Below are 25010 nucleotides of genomic sequence, written 5' to 3'. Positions count from 1 at the left end.
TTAAATTGTAGTGTGTTCATAATGTTTTTTAATCTTTTGGTAAGGTTTATTGAAATACTATATATCCAAATTTTTACATACATGTGCAATATTCCTATGACATAATGCATACATACATCCATGAATGGACAAAAGTTTACTCCTCTAGTTTGAAAATAAATTTAAAATTTAAACTATTTTTTAATATACATATATGTACACTTAATAAAAACCTGAACCATCGTATTCTGAAAAAAACATGAAATTTCGCTATTTTGGTTATAAGCATTCATTTATTTTTGGTTTAACAATTACGCAGACATGAATCAGAATTTTTTACATATAAATTAAAAATATTAATTAATTATTTGTGAAGTTACTAGTATCTCAAAACGGAAAAAATTATTTACGAAAAATTATATATATATTTAAAATAATTATTATAGTAAGTAAAGGCAATTTTCGCATTATATGTGACTATACTATACAATGAAACCCGTTTTTTGGGATTGCAGTTCAACATTTTTACGCAAAGGCAACACCATTCAACCCCATAATAATTTGACATAACGCTAACATTATGTTCGTAGTGTGAAGTAAGCATTAAATATTTTAAATCATCTACGTTCTTAGCGTATTGAAATGGACTAACGCCAAAGCACATTTCATACAATATGCATCCAAGAGACCAAACATCCGATTTAAATTCATATCCATCCCCCATCATAATTTCTGGTGCCATATAAAGAAATGTACCAATGAGACCTTTCGTTGGTTTATTACTGGAATGTATTGTTGATATACCGAAATCAGCAATTTTAAAATTGTTTTCATTGTCTATTAGAATATTTTCGGGCTTAAGATCTCTGTGAATTATATGACGAATATGTAAATATTCAAGTCCCAATAAGATATCATGTATAAATGAATTAAACATATGTTTCGAAACAGCTGGGCGACGGTTACTATTCGAATTAATTATATCACGCAATGTTCCTTTTGATGCAAATTCCATTACAATATTTACAATTCCTTCGAATAAAAATGATCGGATATATCTAATAATGTTTGGATGCTTTAGTTGGGAAATTATATAAATCTGTGAAGCCAAATCATTAATAAATTATCAAAACATATTATATAATTCCCCTATTCAATGCATATACCTCATCCATCAGCATTTTAACCTCTAATTTGGGTTTGCGAATTACAATACGCTTCACACAGACATGTATGTGATCACATGAATTAGACCTACAAAGAAACACCTGTCCAAAAGATCCTTCACCTAATATTCTCACAGGACATAAACTTGAATCTCCAAAATCCATCGATATGTTATTTACAATTATTGTAGAATGTTTAACAATGACACATTACTTTTTCGGTATTTGTTACAAAACGATCCAACATATAGGGTTGCCGTACATTTGGTAGCTAAAAAATATCAAGATCTTAATCGAATTTGGTTGTAAAATCGAAGTGTTGGTGTTATACAATAGCTGTCATGAAGGCTTTGGTGAGAATGAATTCAAATCGTAAATGTGGTTGCGGCGTTCGACCGTGGAATCTTTAATAGGTATGCATTTATGGACGCATAATTTTAATTTTGTTTGCGTAGTAACGCTCTTTTGCAATTTTTCGCCGGCGGTTTAGTTGTGTTGCTTGCAGCGGAGTTGTTGAAGAAGTAGTCGGGAGGGAAGATGTAGTTGGGAGCGTATGGCTGTTTCTAGCCAGTACACTGTCTCCGAAAATTTCTTCTATATCTTCCATATATGGAGCAATACATGGAGACGCACCCGTTCTGCTGGCATTGTCTTTGGCGGTTTTATACACCGATAGCAAAGTGCGCATTTTATATTCCAACGCTATCACTGTTGTTGAAGAGTTCAATGAAAATAATTACATAAAGTTTTTACAAAAATATAAATGTAAACTTTTAACTTACGGTGAAGCCTTGTGGCAGCTTGTCCTCCAACACATGAGCGTATGCGTTGCGTTTTTTTCTTTGATGGAGAAATTCTTCTCTTCGGGCTAAGTAGCATTTTAGTAGTCCATTGGTTTCTACCACCGTCCATGTCTTACCTTTTCTGCAACAAATTTAATTTTTATTACAGTTTTTTATACAAAAAAATTCAATACAAAAATACTCTGTACGATTTATCTTCGCCTGTCATTTTCAATTTCAAAATTGTGTAAACAATTTTTGCCGTTCACAAAAGTAAAATGGTTCTAAAATGTGTAAAACAAAAATTGGTAGCACTCAGGAAACGACGATTGAAATTTTAATGAGGTATTCGCATACTCTCCAGCACGAATTCAACTAGATATCTTTGTTGTTGCTTTCACATGTAAAATTTTTGACAGGCGAGTAGCGCCCAAAGATAGCGAGCAGTGAAGTGACCAATCGATGGCAGCTAATGTTTGTTTTGACGTGGCCTCAACTCAAGAATGATAGAATCTTCTTCTATCATTCTTGGTCTCAAGTATATTTGGTACTAAAATGCCTTGTTTTAGTAAATAAAACCGACATTAATTAATACTTTTTATTTTTATTTATTAATTTAGTCATATTATATATTATCCGTTAAACAAATGGAAAATTCTCAAATAAAATAAGCTTCTGAAATGCGATAATTAAAAAAAAAACATACATAACAAGTAAGGAAGGGCTAAGTTCGGTTGTCACCGAACATTTTATACTCGCAATTTATTTATTTAATTTTATTAATATTATGACAATTTGACCCACATATTAGTCATGTATATGGTATAAAGTTCATTGAAAGTTGGAAACCCTAATATTATGTTAGAAGCACCGAGGTCCTCATGTTCGATATATGGGGCTTTGAAAACCTATGGTCCGATTTCGGCGATTTTTAGAAAAAGGCTGCCCCACTATAAATGCAGTATTTATGCAAAGTTCTGTTCCGATATCTTCAATAGTGCTTACTTTACATATTGTAATATTCAGGTCGATTTCAAAGTTCTGGTATATAGGAAGTAGGCGTCGTTGTGAACCAATTTGGCTTATTTTCACAACATATCATTGGGATGCAAGGAAAATATTACAAACCAAGTTTCATTGATATTGGTCGAGTAGTTTCGGAGATATGACCCATAAGTGGGCGGAGCAACACCCACTTAAAATTGTGTATACCAATTTGATTGGAACCCTTCTGTACCTTCTTTATAATGAAATTTAACGTTTCTGGTGTTTTCTCTTACTGAATTAAAGCATTTTTAATCGTTTTCAACATAACCTTTGTGTGGGAGGTGGGCGTGGTTATAATCCGATTTCTTTCATTTTTGGACTGTTTTAAGAAGTGGCTAAAAAAAGACTGCAGAATGTTTGGTTTATATAGCTTTATTGGTTTGCGAGATATGTACAAAAAACTTATTTGGGGGCCCCCACTTCCCCAAAAAAAATACATCGAAATATGCCCCTTCATAGTGCGATCTTGTAAACCAAATTTTAATTCCATAGCTTTATTTATAGCTTAGTTATGGCACTTTATTTGTTTTCGGTTTTCGCCATTTTGTGGGCGTGGCAGTGGTCCGATTTTGCCATTTTCGAAAGTAACCTTCCTATGGTGCCAAGTTTCATCAAGATATCTTAATTTTTACTCAAGTTACAGCTTGCAGAGACGGACGAACGGACGGACAGACATTCGGATTTTGACTCGCCTCGTCGCCCTGATCACTTTGGTATATATAACCCCATATCTAACTCGTTTAGATTTGGGTGTTACAAACAACTGTTATGTGAACAAAACTATAATACTCTCTTAGCAACTTTGTTGCGAGAATATAAAAAACATATAATATGTTGGAAAATCAGTAGAAATGTAGTTAATGGTAGCAAATTCCTCGCGTATTGATTTCTCAACCATATCTAAAGCTACAGCAAGCATAGGTAATAACAAAGTGGAAGCCATTTCTGTTTGAGTACCATTGACATCTCCATATACATATAGCCCTAACCCAATAAACGAATTTTATAAGATTTGATGTGAAACATTAATTTCAGTGCGATCTGTGGGTCGGCTTTAGTATACTATCCCAGATTAAGAATATATATACATATAGCTGCACCTGAGAGATATTCGCACTTAAAGTTGAAAAAAGTACAACTTTTATCTTGAACTTTTACGATATATATTCAATATTTTATAATATTTTGCACTTATTATACACTGACACTTCACCACATGGTTTCTGCATATTTATTTTTATAAAAATTATCATGAAAATAGCTGTAAATAAATATTTAACATTTTACACAAATCTTTGTTTCAACAATAACAAAAAGGGTTGCAGGTTGACTAGTAATCAGTGTTGCCATATAAGATATTTCGCTAACGAATGAAAAAAAAAAAACAAAATAAATAAATACCCCAAATGACCTATAAGAAGATTGTATAAAGAGAATATAAAGAAAGTTTATGATATTCGATTTATTGTGTTATACCCCTGACAGACGACGGTGTTAACTGCTTTAAACGGCATTAATTCGGGAGTTATCTCAGTTAATTCTGTTTACTAACTCCCATTTAATGCTCAAAATTTTAGAAAGTTAGTGTTAGTTAGTGGTATTTTCGTTGGCAACATTGTTAAACATGGCCGCTATTAAATATTGTGAATGAAAATAAGCAATACTAACAGCAGTTTTTCAATTAAATGTAAACAAAAACATACGCATGCAATGAAATAGCTACATTTAAAGTGGCAATTCTAATAATAACGTATTTATGTGTATTTTTATAATAATTAGTGATTTTGTATTAATTGTGCGGCTAACAACCGCAATATTTGCTTTCTATCAAATTTAATGTTACCAAACTGAAAATATCAGCTGTTTATGGGAGTTTATAACTCGCTTTGCTGCCGTCTGCCACCTACATATTTGGAATTGATTAAAAGTGCAGTTAATCGGGGTTAACTCTGTCGTATGTCCAGACTATTACCGTCGAAATTGAAATATCCGTTTTGAAATCGGTCGGACATGCGTTCGTGATTTAGTTACTAAGGCATAGTTAGTATAGTTTTTGTAGTTTATTTGCTTTATTTATTCAGTGTGAAAACGGCGGATGAACGGCAGGTTTATCTTGAATATTTAATATTTAATGGAGTTCTCTCAAATCTAACATTTGAAATCGGCTTATGTTGTGGAAAGCACAGCACACACGATCGGCCGAGCGCCGGATCTTTGAAATTTCTTTCCGTAAGAAATCTCAACGCATTTGGTAAAACAGCTATGACGGTTGAATTCATTAGAGGCATTGTATCGCTAATGATATTTTGAAAGGCTTTTTAAATTATCCTGTATAACGAAATTAATCTATTAATAATCAGATTCAGTAGATTAACGCTGGGAATACAGTTTTATACGTTTATGGTCTTACACTGCCTCTGGAATATCTAAAGGATACGTCCGTGTACTTTTTCGTGACTTTTCAAGTTATTTCATTATAGTAAATAAGCTTGTACAGTAAAACCTGTAAATTTGGACACCCTTATAATTTAGAAACTCGCTCAAATTGGACAAAATGTTCTGTACCAACAATATAGTACAAACAATGATTTCTTCATAACATGGACACTCGCGTAACTTGGACAAAAAGTGCTGAAAGGCAGGTGCCCTTCTTAAACAGGTTTTACTGTACTTACAAAAATATTTTACATAAAATTTATATTCAATGAATGAAATCGAGTGAATTTCGTCACACCTCAAATAAATTATGCGATTTGAAATTTCGGTATAAAAATGAAATCGCACGATTTCCAATACATGACTGATGAGCCTTATTTACTTAAAAATTTCCAAAACCTAATTAGGGAGTTAACAAACTGTGCTATTGGTTTATTTATATAGTGCGCTATTGAATTTGAATAGGTATAAACGTTGTGAACTCCCTCCTTAAACGTGGACTGGAACGTATAATATTTGAGCGTCACTATAAGAAGGCGAAAGTGTGAGCTGCTCAGCAAAAAAGCGCTTAAAATGATGCAACGTGTAAACTAATGTTTCAACTACCAAAGCAAAGAACTTTAAGGTGCATTATTATACATATTCTCGCGTTCGCAAAAAAATATGTCCAGAAGTATTTTCCAGTTTTGAACTAAAGTCTGTTTTATGTCATAAATATTAATACAATATTAAAATCCAACCATCTAACATAAATCACTATGTTCATGGAATTCCTAAACAGAAAAGGAAGGACTAAGTTTGGGTGTAACCGAACTGTTTATTCTCTCGCAATTTAATTATTTATTTATTAAATCGACCTATGTATTCGGCATTGAGTCAACTAGAATAACGAAAATCATTATATGTAATAGTATAGTATATAAGGGTAATTCCAGAACTGATATCACTCATTTTCACCAGCAAGCTATAATATATCCAAGACTATAAGCTCACTAAATTTCGTAGAAATTATGACCCGATATCACCCATTTTTGACATAGAGACACATCATTGGAAAAAAAGATTCCCACTAAATTTCTTTTAAATATATGAGATATTTATCATATAATATCTGAGTTCTTAGCAGATTTCGATCATTCAACATTCTGTACCCAAGTTCAATGAAATTAGTCTAGTAGTTCGTAGGGCACATTTTTTATTTTTTATTCTGACGTTATTAGTGGGTGAGTTAATGCATTTTTAGAAGTTTTTTTTTCATATAATTCTTTATTTATTGAATCTGCTCTTTGGAGCCTAACAATAAGTTATAAAATCTTAATTCTAATTAAAACTAGACAAGCTCAACCAATTGATTGAGTTGTTTTGGTGAAACGTTGCTCCTCAGTGTGCTGGCATATCTCGTCTTATTAGACGTGATTGATTACAAGAATGTAATAAAGCATTAGCCAATGGGTTTGGGTGATCGCGAAGTTTGGATAAATATTTGTGTCTGCTGTTCTCCACTTCGTTCTTTACCATGAGAATACCAAGATCTTTATGGATATTTTCATTACGCATGTACCATGGTGAGCACGTGATTGTTCTAAGCATTTTTGATTGGAATGTCTGAATTATATCGATATTGGTTGCACAGGTCGTACCCCACAGTTGGATGCCGTACATCCAAATCGGCTTTATGACCGCGTTGTATAATAGAACTTTGTTGTCTAGGCTAAGTTTTGAATTTTTATTTAAAAGCCAATTAAAATGTGCTGCTCTTATCTTCATGAAGGTTATTTTGCTCGATATGTGTTTTCTCCACGTGAGCCTTATATCCAAGTGAATACCAAGATATGTTACTTCAGTCGCTTGGGGTACTAAAATAGTGTTCATTTTAACTGCCGGACACGTTTTTGGTCTTAGAGAAAATGTAACATGCTTGCACTTCTGTTCGGTTACATTTATACGCCAGTTTGCTAGCCATTCTTCGACAAAAATCAAATGCGCTCCTAATACTTTTGATGCTATAATTGGGCATTTGTTTCGGCTCACTAAAGCTGTGTCATCCGCAAAAGTTGATGTCAAAATATTACTAGCTGTTGGAAGGTCTGCTGTATATATTATGTATAGAGTTGGCCCTAAAACACTGCCCTGAGGTACACCAGCTCTTATTGGTCGTTCTTCAGATATGAAGTCTCCTACTTTGACAGTAAACTTTCTATTTTTTAAATAAGACTCCAAGGTCTTATGCATTTCGAGAGGTAAGCTTTTTTTAATCTTATATAAAAGCCCGTCATGCCACACTTTATCGAACGCCTGAGCCACATCTAGAAATATAGCAGAACAGTACTCTCTATACTCGAACGCCCTTCTGATTTCGTTAGTAATTCTATTTACTTGTTCTACAGTGCCATGTTTTGCACGAAAACCGAATTGGTGCGTTGGTATTACATTATTTTCAAGGAGGAAAGGAGACATCTTTGATAGTAACACTTTTTCAAATATTTTAGAAAGACAGGGTAGAAGACTGATTGGTCTATATGAAGACGGCTGTGTCAAGTCTTTACCTGTTTTCTCTATCATGATGATCTGCGACTTTTTCCATGAACTTGGATAGTACCCGAAACTGAGAATAGCGTTAAAGAGCAAGGAGAGTACTGTTAAAGCAATATTTGGTAACTCAATTAGCATTTTTGGAGTAATTTTATCGTGTCCTGCCGACTTTTTAGGATTCAGCTCTTTTATGATTTTAATAATTTCAGAAGATGACGTTAGAATAGACCCAAGCGACTCGTTAGCGCTATTGGAGATGATTGGCAGCTTAAAGCTGTTCTTTGGGCAATTTGGTTGAAATACCTTTTCTAGGTGATTTGCGAAACAATTTGCCTTACCCTCGTCACTTCTTGCCCAGTTTCCACCCAAGCCTCTTATAGGCAAGTTGGAGTCGACTGGAGGCTTTTGGAATTTGGACACAGTTTCCTTATATAATTGTGAGTGTGGTATTCTTCCTCATGTTTAAGCGCTGTTTTTAGTTTTCGTACAGCATATTTTAGTTGCAGCTGAGTAGAAGGGGAGCGATTTAACTGCCATTCACATCTAGCTCGCCTTTTTTCATTTACAAGCTTTTCTATTTCATTATTAGTGAGTTTTCTGCGGATAATCGGTTTATTGCTTATGTTTGGTGTTGCTATGACAGCTGCATTTGATATTACATCATTAAATTCTCTTATACCTTCATCAATATCTCTTTCTGTATCTATTTTTACATCAATATTAATGTGGCTACTCACATATTTTTTGTATTTTAACCAGTTCGTTTTGTGAGATGTTAGACCCACCTTTAGCTCAACGAATATGGGTTCTTCACACAACTTTATTAGTACAGGTGAATGATCTGAAGATAAGTCTGTACATGTATCAACTGTCACAAGTGATCTATCTATATTTTTGGTTACAGCGAAATCAATTAAATCTGGTATTTTGTTACGATCACTGGGCCAGTATGTAGGCTTACCAGGAAATATTATATCAAGGTTATTGTGGTTCATAATGGTTTGGTACAACTGGCGTCCTTTCGGATTATTAAGACGTGACCCCCAGTACATGTGTTTTGCATTATAATCTCCACCTGCTAGAAATCTATGACCTAGCGTTCCAAAGAAGTCTTTAAATTCGCTATCTGTAATTTTAAAACGAGGTGGGCAGTATATAGCCGATAGATTTAAATCACAACCCCGATTTTTTAACGATATTGTTGTAGCTTGTAACTGTGCTGTAGCATGAGAACCCAGAGTAAAGTGGTTTAACCGATTTCTAACCAATACTGCCGTTCCGCCATGTGCTTTTCCATCCGGGTGATTTGTAACATACAGTCTAAATCCCGGTATTTTAAAATTGTTTTTGTTTGTCAGATGAGTCTCTGATATTAACATTACATCTATATTTTTTTCAGACAGAAATCTAATTATCTCTAGTTTATGTTGGTTAACACCGTTAGCGTTCCATATACAAATGTTTAGTATGCTCATTTTTTACTTAATAAGGTTTGCAGCATTTGGTTTTGTGATTTTATTAAATCTTGGATCATGTTTTGCATTGTAGACATAAATTGTGTCATACATTGCGTAAGATTTATGATCATAGTTTCAATACCACTATTTGGAGGATTTTGCGGTTGTTGCATTTGTACATTGTTGCCTTTTACAACACTGGCATAGCTCCCTTGTACAGTATTATTTCTAATATTACTAGATTTCGGAATATGGTCTGTGATATCTATAATGTCAGTACGGGGAGTATGTAACATTTGGTTACGTCGTGCTTGAATTCCCTGTGACAACTTCGATTTCAAATCTTTATAAACAGGACAACCCCTATAGTTGGCAGTGTGACTTCCTCCACAGTTGCTGCATTTTTTGTTTAAATCCTCTTTCTTGAGGATACATTTTGAAGTGGGATGTAAATCTCCACATACCACACAAACACTGCGTAGAGTGCAATAAGATTTGGTATGCCCATACTCTTGGCAGTTGATGCATTGTACCGGACCGTTTCTTTTGTGTGGTTCTTCTACGGTTACTCTACGGTGCAGCAAATATTTTAAATTATATATTGGATGCACTTCGTTCTTTTTAAGCTGGTTAGAATTCGGCATCAATTCAATTCTAAACATTGGTTGTGGTACTTTGTTTCTGTTAAAGATGTTTACGACAGTTTTAACTTCAAAGCCACATTCTTCAAGAGCTTCTTTGATTTCACTAGAGTCTACAGATGACTCTATACCTTTAATTACTACAGCTAGGCCCTTTGAGCTCTTCAACTGATAGGAATAATAATTTTTGTTTTTATCCGACAAAAACTTTACAACATCCATAAAACTTTTCTCAGTGTATGTCTGTATTTTCGTTTCATCTATATTGCCTTTTTTTAAAGGCACTATATGAAAGTTTTTTGTACCTACAATTTCGCTTAATTTAGCAACAAGAGTATTTGAGCTACGCTCGCGCAAATATATTGGGGGCGGTTTGGCATACGCGACTGTGGTGGTACCCTTCGCATCATCATCAGACCCATTGCTTATTACGGCAAATCTGTTGCCATTTAAAACGTCAGGTTTATTCTTGGTTGGCGTGCCGCCTAGAAATTTTTTAGGATTGACCGCTGACTTCACAGGACTTAATTTCCTTTTAATATTGACGTAGCGGTCAATGCCAATCTGAATAGATGGACCTTTTTTGATTTGCGCATTCTCACCTTGCGTTTTCTTCGCTGTCTGCTCGCTTGCAGGTACCTGCTTATATGTTGATGCGTTCGTGTTTGTTGCTGGCCGTTGTTGGCTGCCGTTCTCTGCTACTATTGTTGTTGCTAAGCTCTGCTTAGGGTGCTGCTCCGTTGATCGCTGAGATGTCTCATCCTTCTCGCCTTTGCCTTGTTTGTTGGTAGGAGCTGGTTTTGCAGGCTCGACAAAGCTAAAGTAGGCATTCAGAGAATGTTTGTACACTTTTATTTTTGTGATTTTTTTTTGTTTTGCTAACAATTTCGGCGTTATTGACTAACGCTTGGCTTAATGCACTGTTTAAGTTGTTTTGTTTTTTACTTATTTTATTTTAATTTTAGGTTTTAGAGAATAATCACGGAGCGCATAAAATACACGTCCGTATAGGTTGAAAGCTCTCTCTCGAGAGTGTTTAACATAACATTTGTACGTGGGTGGGTATGGGTATAATCTGAGATTAACAATTTTCAGGGTATATTAAAAAGAAATGTATCCAGTAATATATAAAGTACAACATGTAATTTTTATAGCTTTATTTATGGTTTCAACTTGTCTCGTCACCCTGATTACATTGGGATTTATATTTCAATATCTAACTCATTTTTAGTTTTAGGCTTACAAACAACCGTAAGGTGAACGAAACTCAGGGCAACCTGTTTAAATTTATAAAAAAAAGGATTATACATTTTGGTTATGGGAAAGTCAATCGGAGTAACCCTCTGAAATACATTGTGTTCAAAAATATTATAGGTACGGTATAAAGTCAATAGAAAATAGGGTGACTGATTGAGTTTTCTTTTGGTACTAAACTAAAGAATGATCGGAGAAATATTTCCACCGGATGACCGTTAAACCGTCCATGAAAGTGATTCTTTGTAATTTTTTTGATAAACCACGCCCACCCCCTATGCAAAGGTTATGTTGAAAACTATGAAAAGTACGTTAACTTACTAACGAATAATGCCAGAAACTCAATTTTTACAGAATAAATGATAGAAAAGAACTGGACTATATATAAAGAAGTGTTTAAAATCATAGTGACTTTGACGTAATGTTGAAAAACGGTGCATTTGCATTTTTAAAATGTTTCGCTGCTCATACTACCTCGTTATCATTGTCCGGTAGAGAATAAAGGTTCTCTAAACTCCCTCTGTGCTCGATTGATGTGGAGGAAACAACGTTTCTTCTACATCTTTCAGTCGGCATTTGTCTCTTATCATGTCTAATATAAGACATTACTGTTGTGTTAGACATTGTGTTGTGTTTTCATCCGCTTTGTCGCAGGATTTTTGAATCTGAAACGACTATATCGATATAGAGAGCCAGAAGAGCTTTTTAAGATTTATTTTGAACAAACAAAATAATAGCTCGATTATCGATGTTACTAACAAACAAAATACGCAAACTTATGATGAGCAGTCTAAATACTAAAGAAGTTTTCAGTTTTATCAGAATTATCTGAAAGCCCATGCCCATCCCTTCGGCTTCTAAAATAGCATTAACTGTACAGAAAAAAACTTTGTTTTAATCCGTACTGTGAGAGTTCACGTTTGACTCTGAATTTCTTTATTAAAATTACAGTCAATACATTTCTTAATTCTAATCCTATAACTAGGTACATACGTATTTGTGTGTAAATTAACTTCCCTTACGTGGGAAGAATTAAACAAATATATTCTTTACCGCTACACGAAACACGAAGTTTGAGTCCGCTAACCAACTGGATAGAACTGACTTTATTCTTAAAACAAGAAAAAACGTTAACTTCGGCTGTACCGAAGCTAATATACCCTTCACAGGTGCATTTCTTTTAGTAACTATGTGTTTAAGCAAATCGAAAGACGTAAGAAAAAGTAAGTAAAAAAAACATTTTACTAATTCTTTCTAGCCGTGTTGTTTGCTAGAAACATTAAGGTTATATAGTTAAAAAGATAGAAGCATTCAAGGTGTACGGACGTTAGAAGATAGAAGCATTCAAGGTGTCAACGTTTTTTTTTCTTTTTACAAAAGTAAACAAACATCAACATAAATAGCATCGGTTAAATTGTCAACAAACAATCAAATCGAAATACAGTGCACAAAAATTACCATAAAAAACATAAACAAATAGTGCACAAAACAAAAATATAAAAGCAATAAAATCAAACAAACAACAATGAGTGCTGCGCAGCCTCACCAGCAAATCCGTAGGCATTCCTTAAATGCCTACTTCAGTTTTGTGGAGCCAACAAAAACAACTCCTGCCAACAAAAAAAGCAACGGCAGCGATCAGCTGAATTGGAATCGAAGCAAAGGACGCAGTCGGCAAAAGCAGAAGTAAACAGCAATCGCGCAACAACAAATGCGTTGATAGCGACAATTACGCAGGTACCAACAAGCACCCGGTTAACGAAGGAAAACAAAAAAGAAGGTGAGAATGTACAATGCAAGAAAGGACCATCTATTCAGACTGGTATTGACCGCTACATAAACACAAAAATTAAATCTAGTCCAATTAAATCAGCGGTCAATAACAAAAAATTTCAAGCAGGCACGCCAAATGGTAAAAAGCCAGACATTTTAATTGGCAATAGATTTGCCTTACTGAGCAAAGAACCTAACGACGATGCGAAGGGTACTACTGCAGCAGTGAATGCCAAACCTCCTCCAATCTATTTGCGTGAGCGTAGCTCAAATGCGTTTGTCTCCAAATTGAGCAATTTAATAGGCACGAACAATTTTCATATAGTGCCTTTAAAAAAATGTAACATAGTTGAAACGAAAATACAAACGTACACTGAAAAAAGTTTCATGGATGTAGTGAAATTCTTATCAAATAATAACAAGAATTACTACTCGTACCAATTGAAGAGCTCTAAAGGCCTAGTGGTAGTCATAAAAGGTATAGAGTCGTCGGTAGACTCTAACGACGTTAAAGAAGCTCTTGAAAAAGGTGGTTTTAGTATTAAATCAGTAGTCAATATATTTAACAGAAATAAAGTACCTCAGCCAATGTTCAAAATAGAATTGATGCCAAATAATGAACAACTAAAGAAAAATGAAACACATCCAATTTACAAGTTAAAATATTTGCTCTATCGCAGAATCACCGTTGAGGAACCACATAAAAGAAATGGTCCGGTCCAATGCACCAAGAGTGCCAAGAGTATGGGCACACGAAAGCATATTGCACTCTACGCAGTGTCTGTGTGGTGTGTGGTGATCTGCATCCTACATCAAAATGTACTCTTAAAAAAGAGGATTTAAATAAAAAATGTAGTAATTGTGGTGGAAATCACACTGCAAACTATAGGGGTTGCCCGGTATACAAAGACTTAAAACCAAAATTGACTGTTGGAATTCAAACACGCCGTAATCAAATGATAAATATTCCTTCCAACGAAATTATTGAAAACCCTGTCCAAATTTCAAAACAATGTATTCTTAAAAATAATGCTGCACAAGGGAGCTATGCGAACGTGGTAAAAGGCAACACAACACAAATACAATTGCCCCAAAACCAACCAAATGGAAGCATTGAAACAATGATTTTAAACCTTACCCGATGTATGACACAATTTACGTCAACAATGCAAAATATGATTCAAGAGGTAATCAAAGCCCAAAACCAAATGTTGCAAACTTTTTTAAGTAAAAAATGAGCGTACTTAACATTTGTATATGGAATGCTTATGATGTTAACCAACATAAATTGGAGCTTATTAGATTTCTGAAAGAAAATAATGTAGATGTAATGCTGTTGTTAGAAACCCATCTTACGAATAAAAACAATTTCTTTATACCGGAGTATAGACTCTATGTTACAAATCACCCAGATGGAAAGGCACATGGTGGAACAGCAGTGTTAGTTAGAAAACGACTAAGCCACCACGCATTAGAATCTCATGCTACAGCGCAGTTACAAGCTACAACAATATCTATAAAAAATCGTTGCGGAGACTTAAACCTGACGGCTATATACTGTCCACCTCGTTTTAAAATTACAGAGAGTGAATTTAAAGACTTTTTTGAAACGCTAGGTCATAGATTTCTAGCAGGTGGAGATTACAATGCCAAACTTATGTATTGGGGCTCACGACTTACTAATCCGAAAGGACGACAGCTGTATCATACTATTATAAATAGGCGCAATAACCTTGATATAATATCCTCGGGTAAGCCGACATATTGGCCTATTGATCGTAAAAAAATACCAGATTTAATTGATTTTGCAGTAATCAAAAATATTGATAAATCGCAAGTGGCCCTAACATCTCACAAAACGAACTGGCTAAAATACAAAAAATACGTGAGTAGCCACATTCATATTGAATACAAAATAAATATAGAAGGAGACATTGACGAAACTATAAGGGAACTCGATGATATAATTATTAACGCAGTGGTCTTAGCAACACCAAAGAAAAGCTATAAGCCACTTGGTCTCAGAAAAATCAGTAATAGAGAAATAAAACAGCTTGTAAATGAAAAAAGACGTGCTAGACGAGAATGGCAAATAAGTCGCTCCCCTTCCAATCAGCTTCAATTGAAATCTGCTGTACGCAAATTAAAAAAAGCGCTTAAACGCGAGGAAGAACTCAACAATGAAATATATATAAAGAAGCAGTGTCCAAACTCATGCAAGCAAAATTCACATTGGAAAGCCCAAAAGTCCATGAAGCCACCAGTCGACTTCAACATGCCTATACGAGACTTGGGTGGAAATTGGGCTCGAAGTGACGAGGAAAAGGCTACTTGTTTTGCAAATCACCTAGAAAAGGTATTTCAACCAAATTGCCCAAAGAATAACTTTAAATTGCCTATCTTACCTAACACAGCAAATGAGACGCCCTAGTCCTATAAGTCTTCACCTTCTGAAATTATTGGCATCATAAAAGAACTTAATCCAAAAAAATCGCCAGGACATGATAATATCACCCCAAAATTGCTAATTGAGTTACCAAATATTGCTGTAGAGGTGCTCTGTTTGCTCTTCAATGCAATTCTAAGTTTCGGATACTATCCAATTTCGTGGAAAAAGTCGCAGATTATCCTGATAGATAAACCTGGGAAAGATTTGACACAGCCGTCTTCATAGAGACCAATCAGTCTTCTACCCTGCCTTTCGAAAATATTTGAAAAGGTGCTACTATCAAAGATGTCTCCTTTCCTCCACGAAAATAATATAATACCAACGCACCAATTCGGGTTTCATGCAAAACATAGTACAATAGAACAATTAAATAGAATAACTAACGAAATAAGAAAAGCATTCGAGTACAGAGAGTACTGTTCAGCTATATTTCTACACGTAGCTCAGGCATTTGATAAGGTGTGGCATGAAGGACTTTTATATAAGATTAAAAACATTCTACCTTTAGAATTGTATAAAATATTGGAGTCTTATTAAAAAATAGACAATTTATGGTTAAAGTGGGAGATCTGATGAACGACAAATAAGGGCTGGTATACCACAAGGCAGTGTTTTAGGCCCAACTCTGTACATCATATATACTGCTGATCTTCCAACAGCTAATAATGTTTTGACATCAACTTTCGCGGATGACACAGCTTTAGTGAGCCGTAACAAATGCCACATTATAGCATCAAGAATATTATCGGAGCACTTAAGATCTGTCGAAGAATGGCTAGCCAACTGGCGTATAAATGTGAATGAAAAAAAGTGTAAGCACGTTACATTTTCGCTAAGACCAAATATGTGCCCGGCAGTAAAAATGAACAATATTCTAATGCCTCAAGCTGTAACCCTAGAAGGCTTACGTGGAGAAAACATATATCTAGTAAAATAACGTGCATGAAGATAGGAGCTGCAAATTTAAATTGGCTTTTAAATAAAAACTCTAAACTTAGCTTAGACAACAAAGTGCTTTTATACAATGCGGTCATAAAGCCGATTTGGATGTATGGTATTCAACTGTGGGGTACGACCTGTGCAACTAATATTGATATAATACAAAGGTTCCAATCGAAAATGCTTAGATCAATCACGTACTCACCATGGTACATTCGCAATGAAAATATCCATAAAGATCTTAGTATCCCTTTGGTGAAGAAAGCAGTAGAGGACAGCAGATTGAAATATATATCTAAACTCCGTGATCACCCAAACCCATTGGCTAATGCCTTAGTACATTCCTGTGATGAAACACGCCTAAAAAGAAGGGATATACCTGCGTACTAAAGAGCAACGTTTCAGCAATACAGCTCAATCACTTGTTTGAGCTTGTCTAGTTTTTTAAATAGATTTAAGATTTTATAAGTAAAAGCAGATTCAATAAATAAAGAAATATTGAAAAAAAATATATATAAATAACCGATCTGAACAATTTCTTCGGAGATTATATTATTACCTTAAGCAGTAATCCATGTCAAATTCCGTGAAGATATGTAGTAAAATGCGGAAGTTTTCCATACAAGCCCTTGATTCCGATCGTTCAGTTTGTATGACAGCTATATGATATAGTGGTCCGATATCGGCAGTTCCGACAAATGAGCAGCTTCTTGAAGAGAAAATTACATCTGCAAAATTTCAAAACGATATCTTAAAAACTGAAGGACTAGTTCGTATATATACAGACAGACGGACATGGCTAAATCGACTCAGTCCAACATACTGATCACTTATATATATTCTTTATAGGATCTCCTACGCTTCCTTCTGGGTGTTACAAACTTCGTGACACTCTTAATATACCCTGTTCAGGGTATAATTACTTATATTTATTTACTTACAATTCTATATGTAAAAGCTAATTATTTGAGATGCTTTGGTATTGCATTAAGTGATGAAATGCCAGAGCATTGGATTTCCAATTATTCTCATTATCAAAACAAATAACGGAATCTTGAATTTTGTTTACTTATTAATATTCTTACTTTTATTATGCCTTCTTACGAGGGCTAGAAATATTGTTTGGATAAGAATGGATTATTCCAATTCTGAACGGAAAAAGTGTATCAAATTCTTAGATAAACAAAAACATTAATAAATATTTTAATTTATGTGGTTGCATAGTTACAAAGTGTAAAGATTGAATTATGTTTACAGTTATGGTAAAGTTGCTGTGTGGAGGCTGCCTTTAACTCCCCCCTTCCTAAGATGAATCGTCCCCGATTCAATATTATTTTTAGTTAATTTGTGTATTTGGTCTAAAAGAGCGAATTTCGTTAGATTTTTTGAATTTTAAAATTATGTAAGTTATGGAAAGTATTCCCAAGATTAAAATTATGTACCAAAAAATTGAATGAACTGTGATATCCTTATTCCGTTCTGCTAAAATATTTATATTATCTAATTTTAACAGCTTATTATTGGTTTGAATATATTCTAAAATTTCAAAAATATTGATATTGTTATTTTTAAGATAATTCCAAATTTTTGTTTCAATATTTTCATAAGTTTGATTATTTATTACTGTATTATTTTCAAAAGTTATTAAATAGGTTCCAGTTAATGTTTGGTTGTCTACAATATTTTTATACTCTCGCAACAAAGTTGCTACGAGAGTATTATAGTTTTGTTCACATAACGGTTGTTTGTAACAACTAAAAGAGTTAGATATAGAGTCATATATACCAAAGTGATCAGGGTGACGAGTAGATTTGAAATCCGGATGTCTGTCCGTTCGTCCGTCTGTCCGTCTGTGCAAGCTGTAACTTGAGTAAAAATTAAGATATCTTGACGAAACTTGGCACAAATATTCCTTGGCACCATAAGAAGATTAAGTTCGAAAATGGGCGGAATCGGACCATTACCACGCCCACAAAATGACGAAAACCAAAAACACATAAAGTGTCATAACTAAGCCATAAATGAAGTTATAGTTAAAAGTAAAATTTGGAATAAAGGATCGCACTAGGAAGGGGCATAATTGGATGTAATTTTTGTGGGGAAATGGGCGGGGCCCCGCCCACAAATCGGTTATTTGTATTTAACTCGCAAACCAATAAAGCTATATAAACCAAACTTTCTGCAGTCGGTTCTCGTACGTACCCCACCACACACCATGAAAATAGTTGAAATCGGATAATAACCACGCCCACCTCCCATACAAAGGTTAGGTTGAAAATTACTAAAAGTGGGTTAACTAACTAACGAAAAACGTCAGAGACACTAAATTTTGCAGAAGAAATAGCAGAAGGGAGCTGTACTCATATTTTTTTACAAAATGAACTACTCGACCGATTTGAATGAAATTCGGTATATATTATTTTCTTGGCACTCTGATGACACGTGTGAAAAATGGATAAAATCGGTTCACAACCACGACAACTTCCCATGTAACTCAATTTTGAACTCCATCTTATTACTTCACTTTATAATATATACATAAGGAACCAATGATGATAGCGAAATAAAACTTTACACAAATACTGTATATGATCTGTGGCATCACTTGTGAAAAAATTGTCGAAATCGGACTATAACTTTTCAAAGCCCCGAATACCGAATATGAAGAATTCAGTGTCCCATGGTAATTTTTCATCGAAAATTTCGGTAATTCTCTCAGGTATCTTAATTTAATTTAGAGGAAATATTTTTCTTCTAATAGTGTAACTTCCCTAATTATAGGATTTTCAAATTGAGTCAAATTGTGTGTTATCTTAATAAAAATATATCAATAAATTGCGAGAGTGTAAAATGTTCGGTTGCACCCGAACTTAGCCTTTCCTTACTTGTTTCCTGTATTAATATTGCTCCTGGTTTTTTTGTAATTTCAGTTTTACAATTTGGCGTACGCCGATGATATTGATATCATCGGAAACAACACCCGCGCCGTTAGTTCTGCTTTTTCCCGCCTGGATAAGGAAGCGAAGCGAATGGGTCTGGTGGTGAACGAGGACAAGACGAAATATCTCCTGTCATCAAACAAACAGTCAGCGCATTCGCGTCTTGGCTCCCACGTCACTGTTGACAGTCATAACTTTGAAGTTGTAGATAATTTCGTATACCTAGGAACCAACATTAACACCGATAATAATGTCAGCCTTGAAATCCAACGCAGAATCACTCTTGCCAACAGGTGCTACTATGGACTGAGTAGGCAATTGAAAAGTAAAGTCCTCTCTCGACGAACAAAAACTAAACTCTACAAGTCCCTCATCATTCCCGTCCTACTTTATGGTGCAGAAGCGTGGACGGTGTCAACATCCGATGAGACGGCACTAGGAGTTTTCGAGATAAAGGTTTTGCGGAAGATTTACGGTCCCTTAAACATTGGCAACGGCGAATACCGCAGAAGATGGAATGATGAGCTGTATGTGTTGTTCGACGACATAGACATAGTCCAGCGAATAAAAAGACAGCGGCTACGCTGGCTGGGTCATGTTGTTCGAATGGATGAAAGTGCCCCAGCTCTGAAAGTTTTCGATGCAGTACCCGCCGGTGGAAGCCGAGGAAGAGGGAGACCTCCACTCCGGTGGAAGGACCAGGTGGAGAAGGACCTGTCTTCACTTGGTATTACCAATTGACGCCAAACCGCCAAAAGGAGAGATGCGTGGCGCACTGTTGTGGACTCGGCTATAACCGCGTAAGCGGTTTCCACGCCAGTTAAGAAGAAGAAGAAGTTTTACAATTTTGTATATTAACAAGTAAGGAAAGGCTAAGTTCGGGTGCAACCCAACATTTTATACTCTCGCAATTTAGTGATGTAATTTTATAAAGATATCACAATTCGACGCATATATTCTGAATAAAGTTCAATAGAATAACGAAAATCATCATAAATAGTATATGGGAACACCTACGAGTTCTTCATGTTCGATATCAGGGGCCTTGAAAAGTCATGGTCCGATTTTGACAATTTTTCCACAAGTGATGTCACAGCCCAAATACAGTATTTGTGTAAAATTTTATTCCGATATCTTCATTGGTTCTTAATGTATATATTATATTATAAAGTGAACGAATCAGAAGAATTCAAAATTGAGTTATATGGGAAGTAAGGGTAGTTGTGAACCATATTCCACCCGTGTCATCAGGTCGTCAAGAAAAAGTTATATACCGAATTTCATTGAAATAGGTCGAGTAGTTCTTGAGATATGGTTTTTGACCCATTTAGTAAAAAAATATCAGTGCAGCTTCCTTCTGAAATTTCTTATGTAAAATTTGGTGTTTCTGCCTTTTCTCGTTAGTGAGTTAACCCACTTTTAGTCATTTTCAACCTAACCTTTGTATGGGAGGTGGGCGTGGTTATTGTCCGATTTCTTTAATATTTGGACTGTATAAGGAAAATCTAAAAGAAACGACTGCAGAAAGTTTGGTTTATATAGCTTTATTCGTTTGCTAGATATATACAAAAAACCTATTTTGGGGCGGGGTCCCGCCTACTTAAAAAAAAAAATTACATCCAAATGTGCCCCTCCCTAATGCGATCCTATGTTCCAAATTTTATTTTCGGACGGGCAGACTCCACTCATCATCCTTATCATTTATATATATATATAACCCCATATCTAACTCTTTTATTTCTTGGTGCCACAAACAACCGTTATGTGGACAAAACTATAATACCCTGTGCAACATGTTGCGAGAGTATAAAAATATTTGTATTAACTACCGACGCATCTAACTTTGCAATGGGTGCGGTACTATCACAAGGAGGTAAACTAATTACCTTCATTTCAAAAACTCTTAATAAAAATGAAAGAAATTACGCGAATAATGAAGAATTCTCTCCTAAATTTGTGTACCAAACCGGTAAACACAATGTAGTAGCGGACGCACTTTCCCGTCTTCAATTAAACCATTTGTCAAACGAATCAGAAGATTCACAACACTCAGCACAAAGTAGTGAAAACAATCAAATATAGGAAACACAAAAACCATTAAATCAATTTAAACAGCAAATTATATTGTGTAAAAATAGGTTCACGATTCCTGAGTTAATCGAAACCTTTGGGAATAAAAGGCATTTAATAGAATATGATACAGTAGAAAATTTAATGACTATTTTGAAAGATTATATTCAACCAAAGTTAGTGACGGCTGTTGAAGACTTGCATGAAATCCAAGAAGCTCTGAAACTAACTTTTCAAAACAACTTTATATTTACAAAACTTTTTCCAATGGATATTATTATTAGAGAAGATCAGTCCGGATTGAGAAATTGTATTATTGGCCCGAAATGAGAAAAAGAATGAAAGAATACGTACGAAATTGCATGATATGCAATAAAAATAAATACGATCGCCATCCTCAGAAAATACCAATCAGAAATACCAAAGCCCCAATTCCAGAGAAAGAAGGAGAACAGCTGCATTTAGACATTTTTTACGCACAGAAACTAAGACTTATCACATGTGTAGACGCTTATTCCAAATTTTTAATGTTAAAACATATAGAAGATAAGTCAAATATCGATTTTAGGTTTTAGGTTTTAGAATTGCTTCAAACTTTCACGGATGTAAAACAAATTACTTTAGACAATGAACTAAACTTTACCTCACAAACATTTAAATCCTCAATGCAAAGGTTAAATATTGAAATTTACTTTTGTAATCTACGTCACAGCACAACTAATGGACAAGTTGAAAGAGTCCATTCAACGGTAATTGAAATAGCCAGATATATAAAAGAAGAATACAATATGGTCAGTAATTTAGAAGCAGTACTTAGAGCAGCGCAACAGTACAATACAACAATACATTCAGTAACGAATTTTAAACCAAGTGAAGTACTTTATAATAAAGTAGACCATGAAAATTCGCCAACGATTTTAAAACAAGCATAGGAAAATATGCTAATGTTTCATAATAAACATAGAATAGACAAGCAATACATCCCGGACAAATTATTTATGAGAAAATAATAGGAGAGAGAAATAAATTACAACCTAGGTATAAGAAACAACAAGTTAAAGAAAACTTAGGAATTAAGATAATAATAAATAATAGAAATAGAATTATACATAAAGATAACATAAAATCATACTTACTTTTAGGTTTTTAAAATGATCCTTTCAATTTTCGCATTACTAATTGGCTTGGCGACAGCCGATGTCATAGATTATACCCGACAGGACTACGTACTTATTGAAATGGAGACGTTTCTATTTATGAAGAATATGGAGATATATTTCATATTACTAATTTGACAATATTTGAAAATATAATAGCAGAAGAAAAATCAAGTTTTTATAACAGTATCAAATATGAGATAGGTAATCAAGATAATGTAGGATTTACCACTTAAGAAACAGAATCAAAAATATTATTAATAAAAATTTATTAGGGCAGTTAAAACAAAACCATGATAGACAAAAACGAGGAATAAATTAATTTGGGACACTTTGGAAATGGATAGCGGGAACTCCAGACCATGACGATTTCGTATAAATAAATGATAGATTAAATGTTTTAATAATAAATAATAATAAACAATTTACTACAAATTCAGAAATTTTTAAAGTAATAACAGAATTAACTGATACTGTAAATAATATAAAAGGTGATAACACAGACAGAAAAATTAAAACAAAAAGAAATCAATATATGAGGCATTCTCTGGAAAAAAAGCCACTTGAAAAAAAAAATTCTTTATTCTCTTTGGCAATGATATATCTTATAGTACATATAAAACCTAAAATAAACTATATGCTGTTAGGTCTGTGGAACGCGGGGTTGCCATACTGTAAGGAGCCAAAGTTTTTTGTAAAAAAATTTTCGAACTAACTTTAAAACTAATTAACAGATTTTAAAACACCATGTGAGTTTTTGTATAGAATTTCTCAAACTTTAAAACTGTATATCGTAAAAATTTTTTAAATTAATTTTAAAAGGTCCTAAAACGCCAGCTTCAGAGTTTTACCAGCAGAATAATAATAACAACTTAAAACACATATAAAAGAAAAAAATGCATTCAAATATCAATACGAACTTTCCTTTCATGACAAATGTGAAAGCAGACATAAGAATGAAAAATGAGGATCCGATATGGAGCAGGCAATATCCATATCCCTTATCTGTAAACTCGTTTATTAATGAAGAAATAAACAAAATGATTAATGAAAATATCATAAGATCGAGTGAAAGTCCGTATAATTCATTTATTTGGGTGGTACCAAAAAAGGGTACAAAAGACAATGGAACACCAAAAAAAAACTTAGAATGGTAATTGATTATAAAAAACTAAATGAGCATACAATTTCCGATAGTTATCCTATTCCGGATACTAACGTAATACTGTCTAATTTAGGCAATGCAAAATATTTTTCAAGCATTTATCTAGAATCAGGATTTCATCAAATTTTAATGTCAAAGAATGATATTGAGAAAACAGCTTTTTCCGTTAAAAAATGCTCCTAGAATTTTTCAGAGGGCATTCACATTTGTCATGAAAGGAAAGTTTGTATTGATATTTGAATGCATTTTTTTCTTTTATATGTGTTTTAAGTTGTTATTATTATTCTGCTGGTAAAACTCTTCAGCTGGCGTTTTAGGACCTTTTTGTCCCAAAATAAATATTTTTAATATAATATTGCCGGCAGTAGCTTCGGCTAGTTTTGCGTAATCTTTATGTTCCCTAATTTTTTTATTGCTATACCAATATTTTTATTGGCAGGTTGAGCGGAAACTGTTTGTTCTTTGGGTTTTAGGTTTTTCCCAGTTTTATTTTCAAAACAAATGTCCATACTTTTTGTCTCGTTCTTATTATTATTTTTTTCCATATAATTTATTTTCCCATTGGGCACATCGATAAGTGCCTCAATTGTTTTAAGGAAATTGTAGCCCAATAGTATATCCGATTCTAAACCTTCTATTTCGTAGAAAATCCCTTCAACCCCAAAGATGGTTATTATATGGTAATATTTTATTATAGAATAGCCGTTAACGGTTTTTATCTGTTTGTAAATGGCTAGTTCGTTTTTAATATTATAAACTCCAGGCTTAATGTAGCAAGAGGTTGCTCTTGTATCGACTAGAGCTTTTAAACTTTTTTTTTATTTTTGCGTCATATAATTTTAGATAGAGGAGTTCATCCCCTCTTTGCCTAAAAAATGACTCTCATTCATGTTATTGACTTTCTGTGTTTTTTCTTGCGGCCGAAAGCTATAATTGCTTTCTCTTGGCCGTTTTATTCCTTGGGTGTTTTTATTTGAAACATATCTATTTGGTTGTTCCGTAAAAGAAGAAAAGATTAAAAGAAACGACTGCAGAAAGTTTGGTTTATATAGCTTTATTCGTTTGCTATATATATATACAAAAAACCTATTTTGGGGCGGGGTCACGCCTACTTAAAAAAAAAAATTACATCCAAATGTGCCCCTCCCTAATGCGATCCTATGTTCCAAATTTTATTTTCGGACGGGCAGACTCCACTCATCATCCTGATCATTTATATATATT

General features: G+C 34.1%; 1 protein-coding gene across 4 annotated transcripts; it reads right to left on the bottom strand.

Annotated features, from left to right (window-relative positions):
* Positions 1 to 252: 252 nt before the first annotated feature.
* Positions 253 to 17233, bottom strand: LOC105219262 (serine/threonine-protein kinase nekl-2). 4 transcript variants are annotated; one of them, XM_011195275.3, is made up of 3 exons: positions 1928 to 2069; positions 1146 to 1853; positions 253 to 1078 (listed from the first exon to the last, which is right to left on the bottom strand). In XM_011195275.3, exons 2-3 carry the CDS (start codon positions 1308 to 1310, stop codon positions 386 to 388), a joined length of 858 nt encoding a protein of 285 aa, XP_011193577.2. In that variant the 5' UTR covers positions 1311 to 1853; positions 1928 to 2069; the 3' UTR covers positions 253 to 385. The 4 variants fall into 4 exon arrangements, with proteins under 4 accessions (XP_011193577.2, XP_054083238.1, XP_028900726.1 ...); XM_054227263.1 differs by lacking the exon at positions 253 to 1078 and adding an exon at positions 17015 to 17233 and having other exon boundaries at positions 1394 to 1853; XM_029044893.2 differs by lacking the exon at positions 253 to 1078 and adding an exon at positions 4181 to 4320 and having other exon boundaries at positions 1394 to 1853.
* Positions 17234 to 25010: the final 7777 nt, after the last annotated feature.

Source organism: Zeugodacus cucurbitae, chromosome 3 (assembly GCF_028554725.1).
Source record: "Zeugodacus cucurbitae isolate PBARC_wt_2022May chromosome 3, idZeuCucr1.2, whole genome shotgun sequence".
Classification (NCBI taxonomy): Eukaryota; Metazoa; Arthropoda; class Insecta; order Diptera; family Tephritidae; genus Zeugodacus; species Zeugodacus cucurbitae.
This window is presented reverse-complemented; position numbering and strand designations above follow the sequence as displayed.

What these genes read in the sequence shown, in the direction of transcription:
- LOC105219262 (XM_011195275.3), bottom strand. Translation starts at nt 1,310, where the DNA reads ATGGATTTTGGAGATTCAAGTTTATGTCCTGTGAGAATATTAGGTGAA. An exon ending in TTAAAATGCTGATGGATGAG is followed by an intron (nt 1,079 to 1,145) that starts GTATATGCATTG and finishes TTGGCTTCACAG; the next exon opens with ATTTATATAATTTCCCAACT.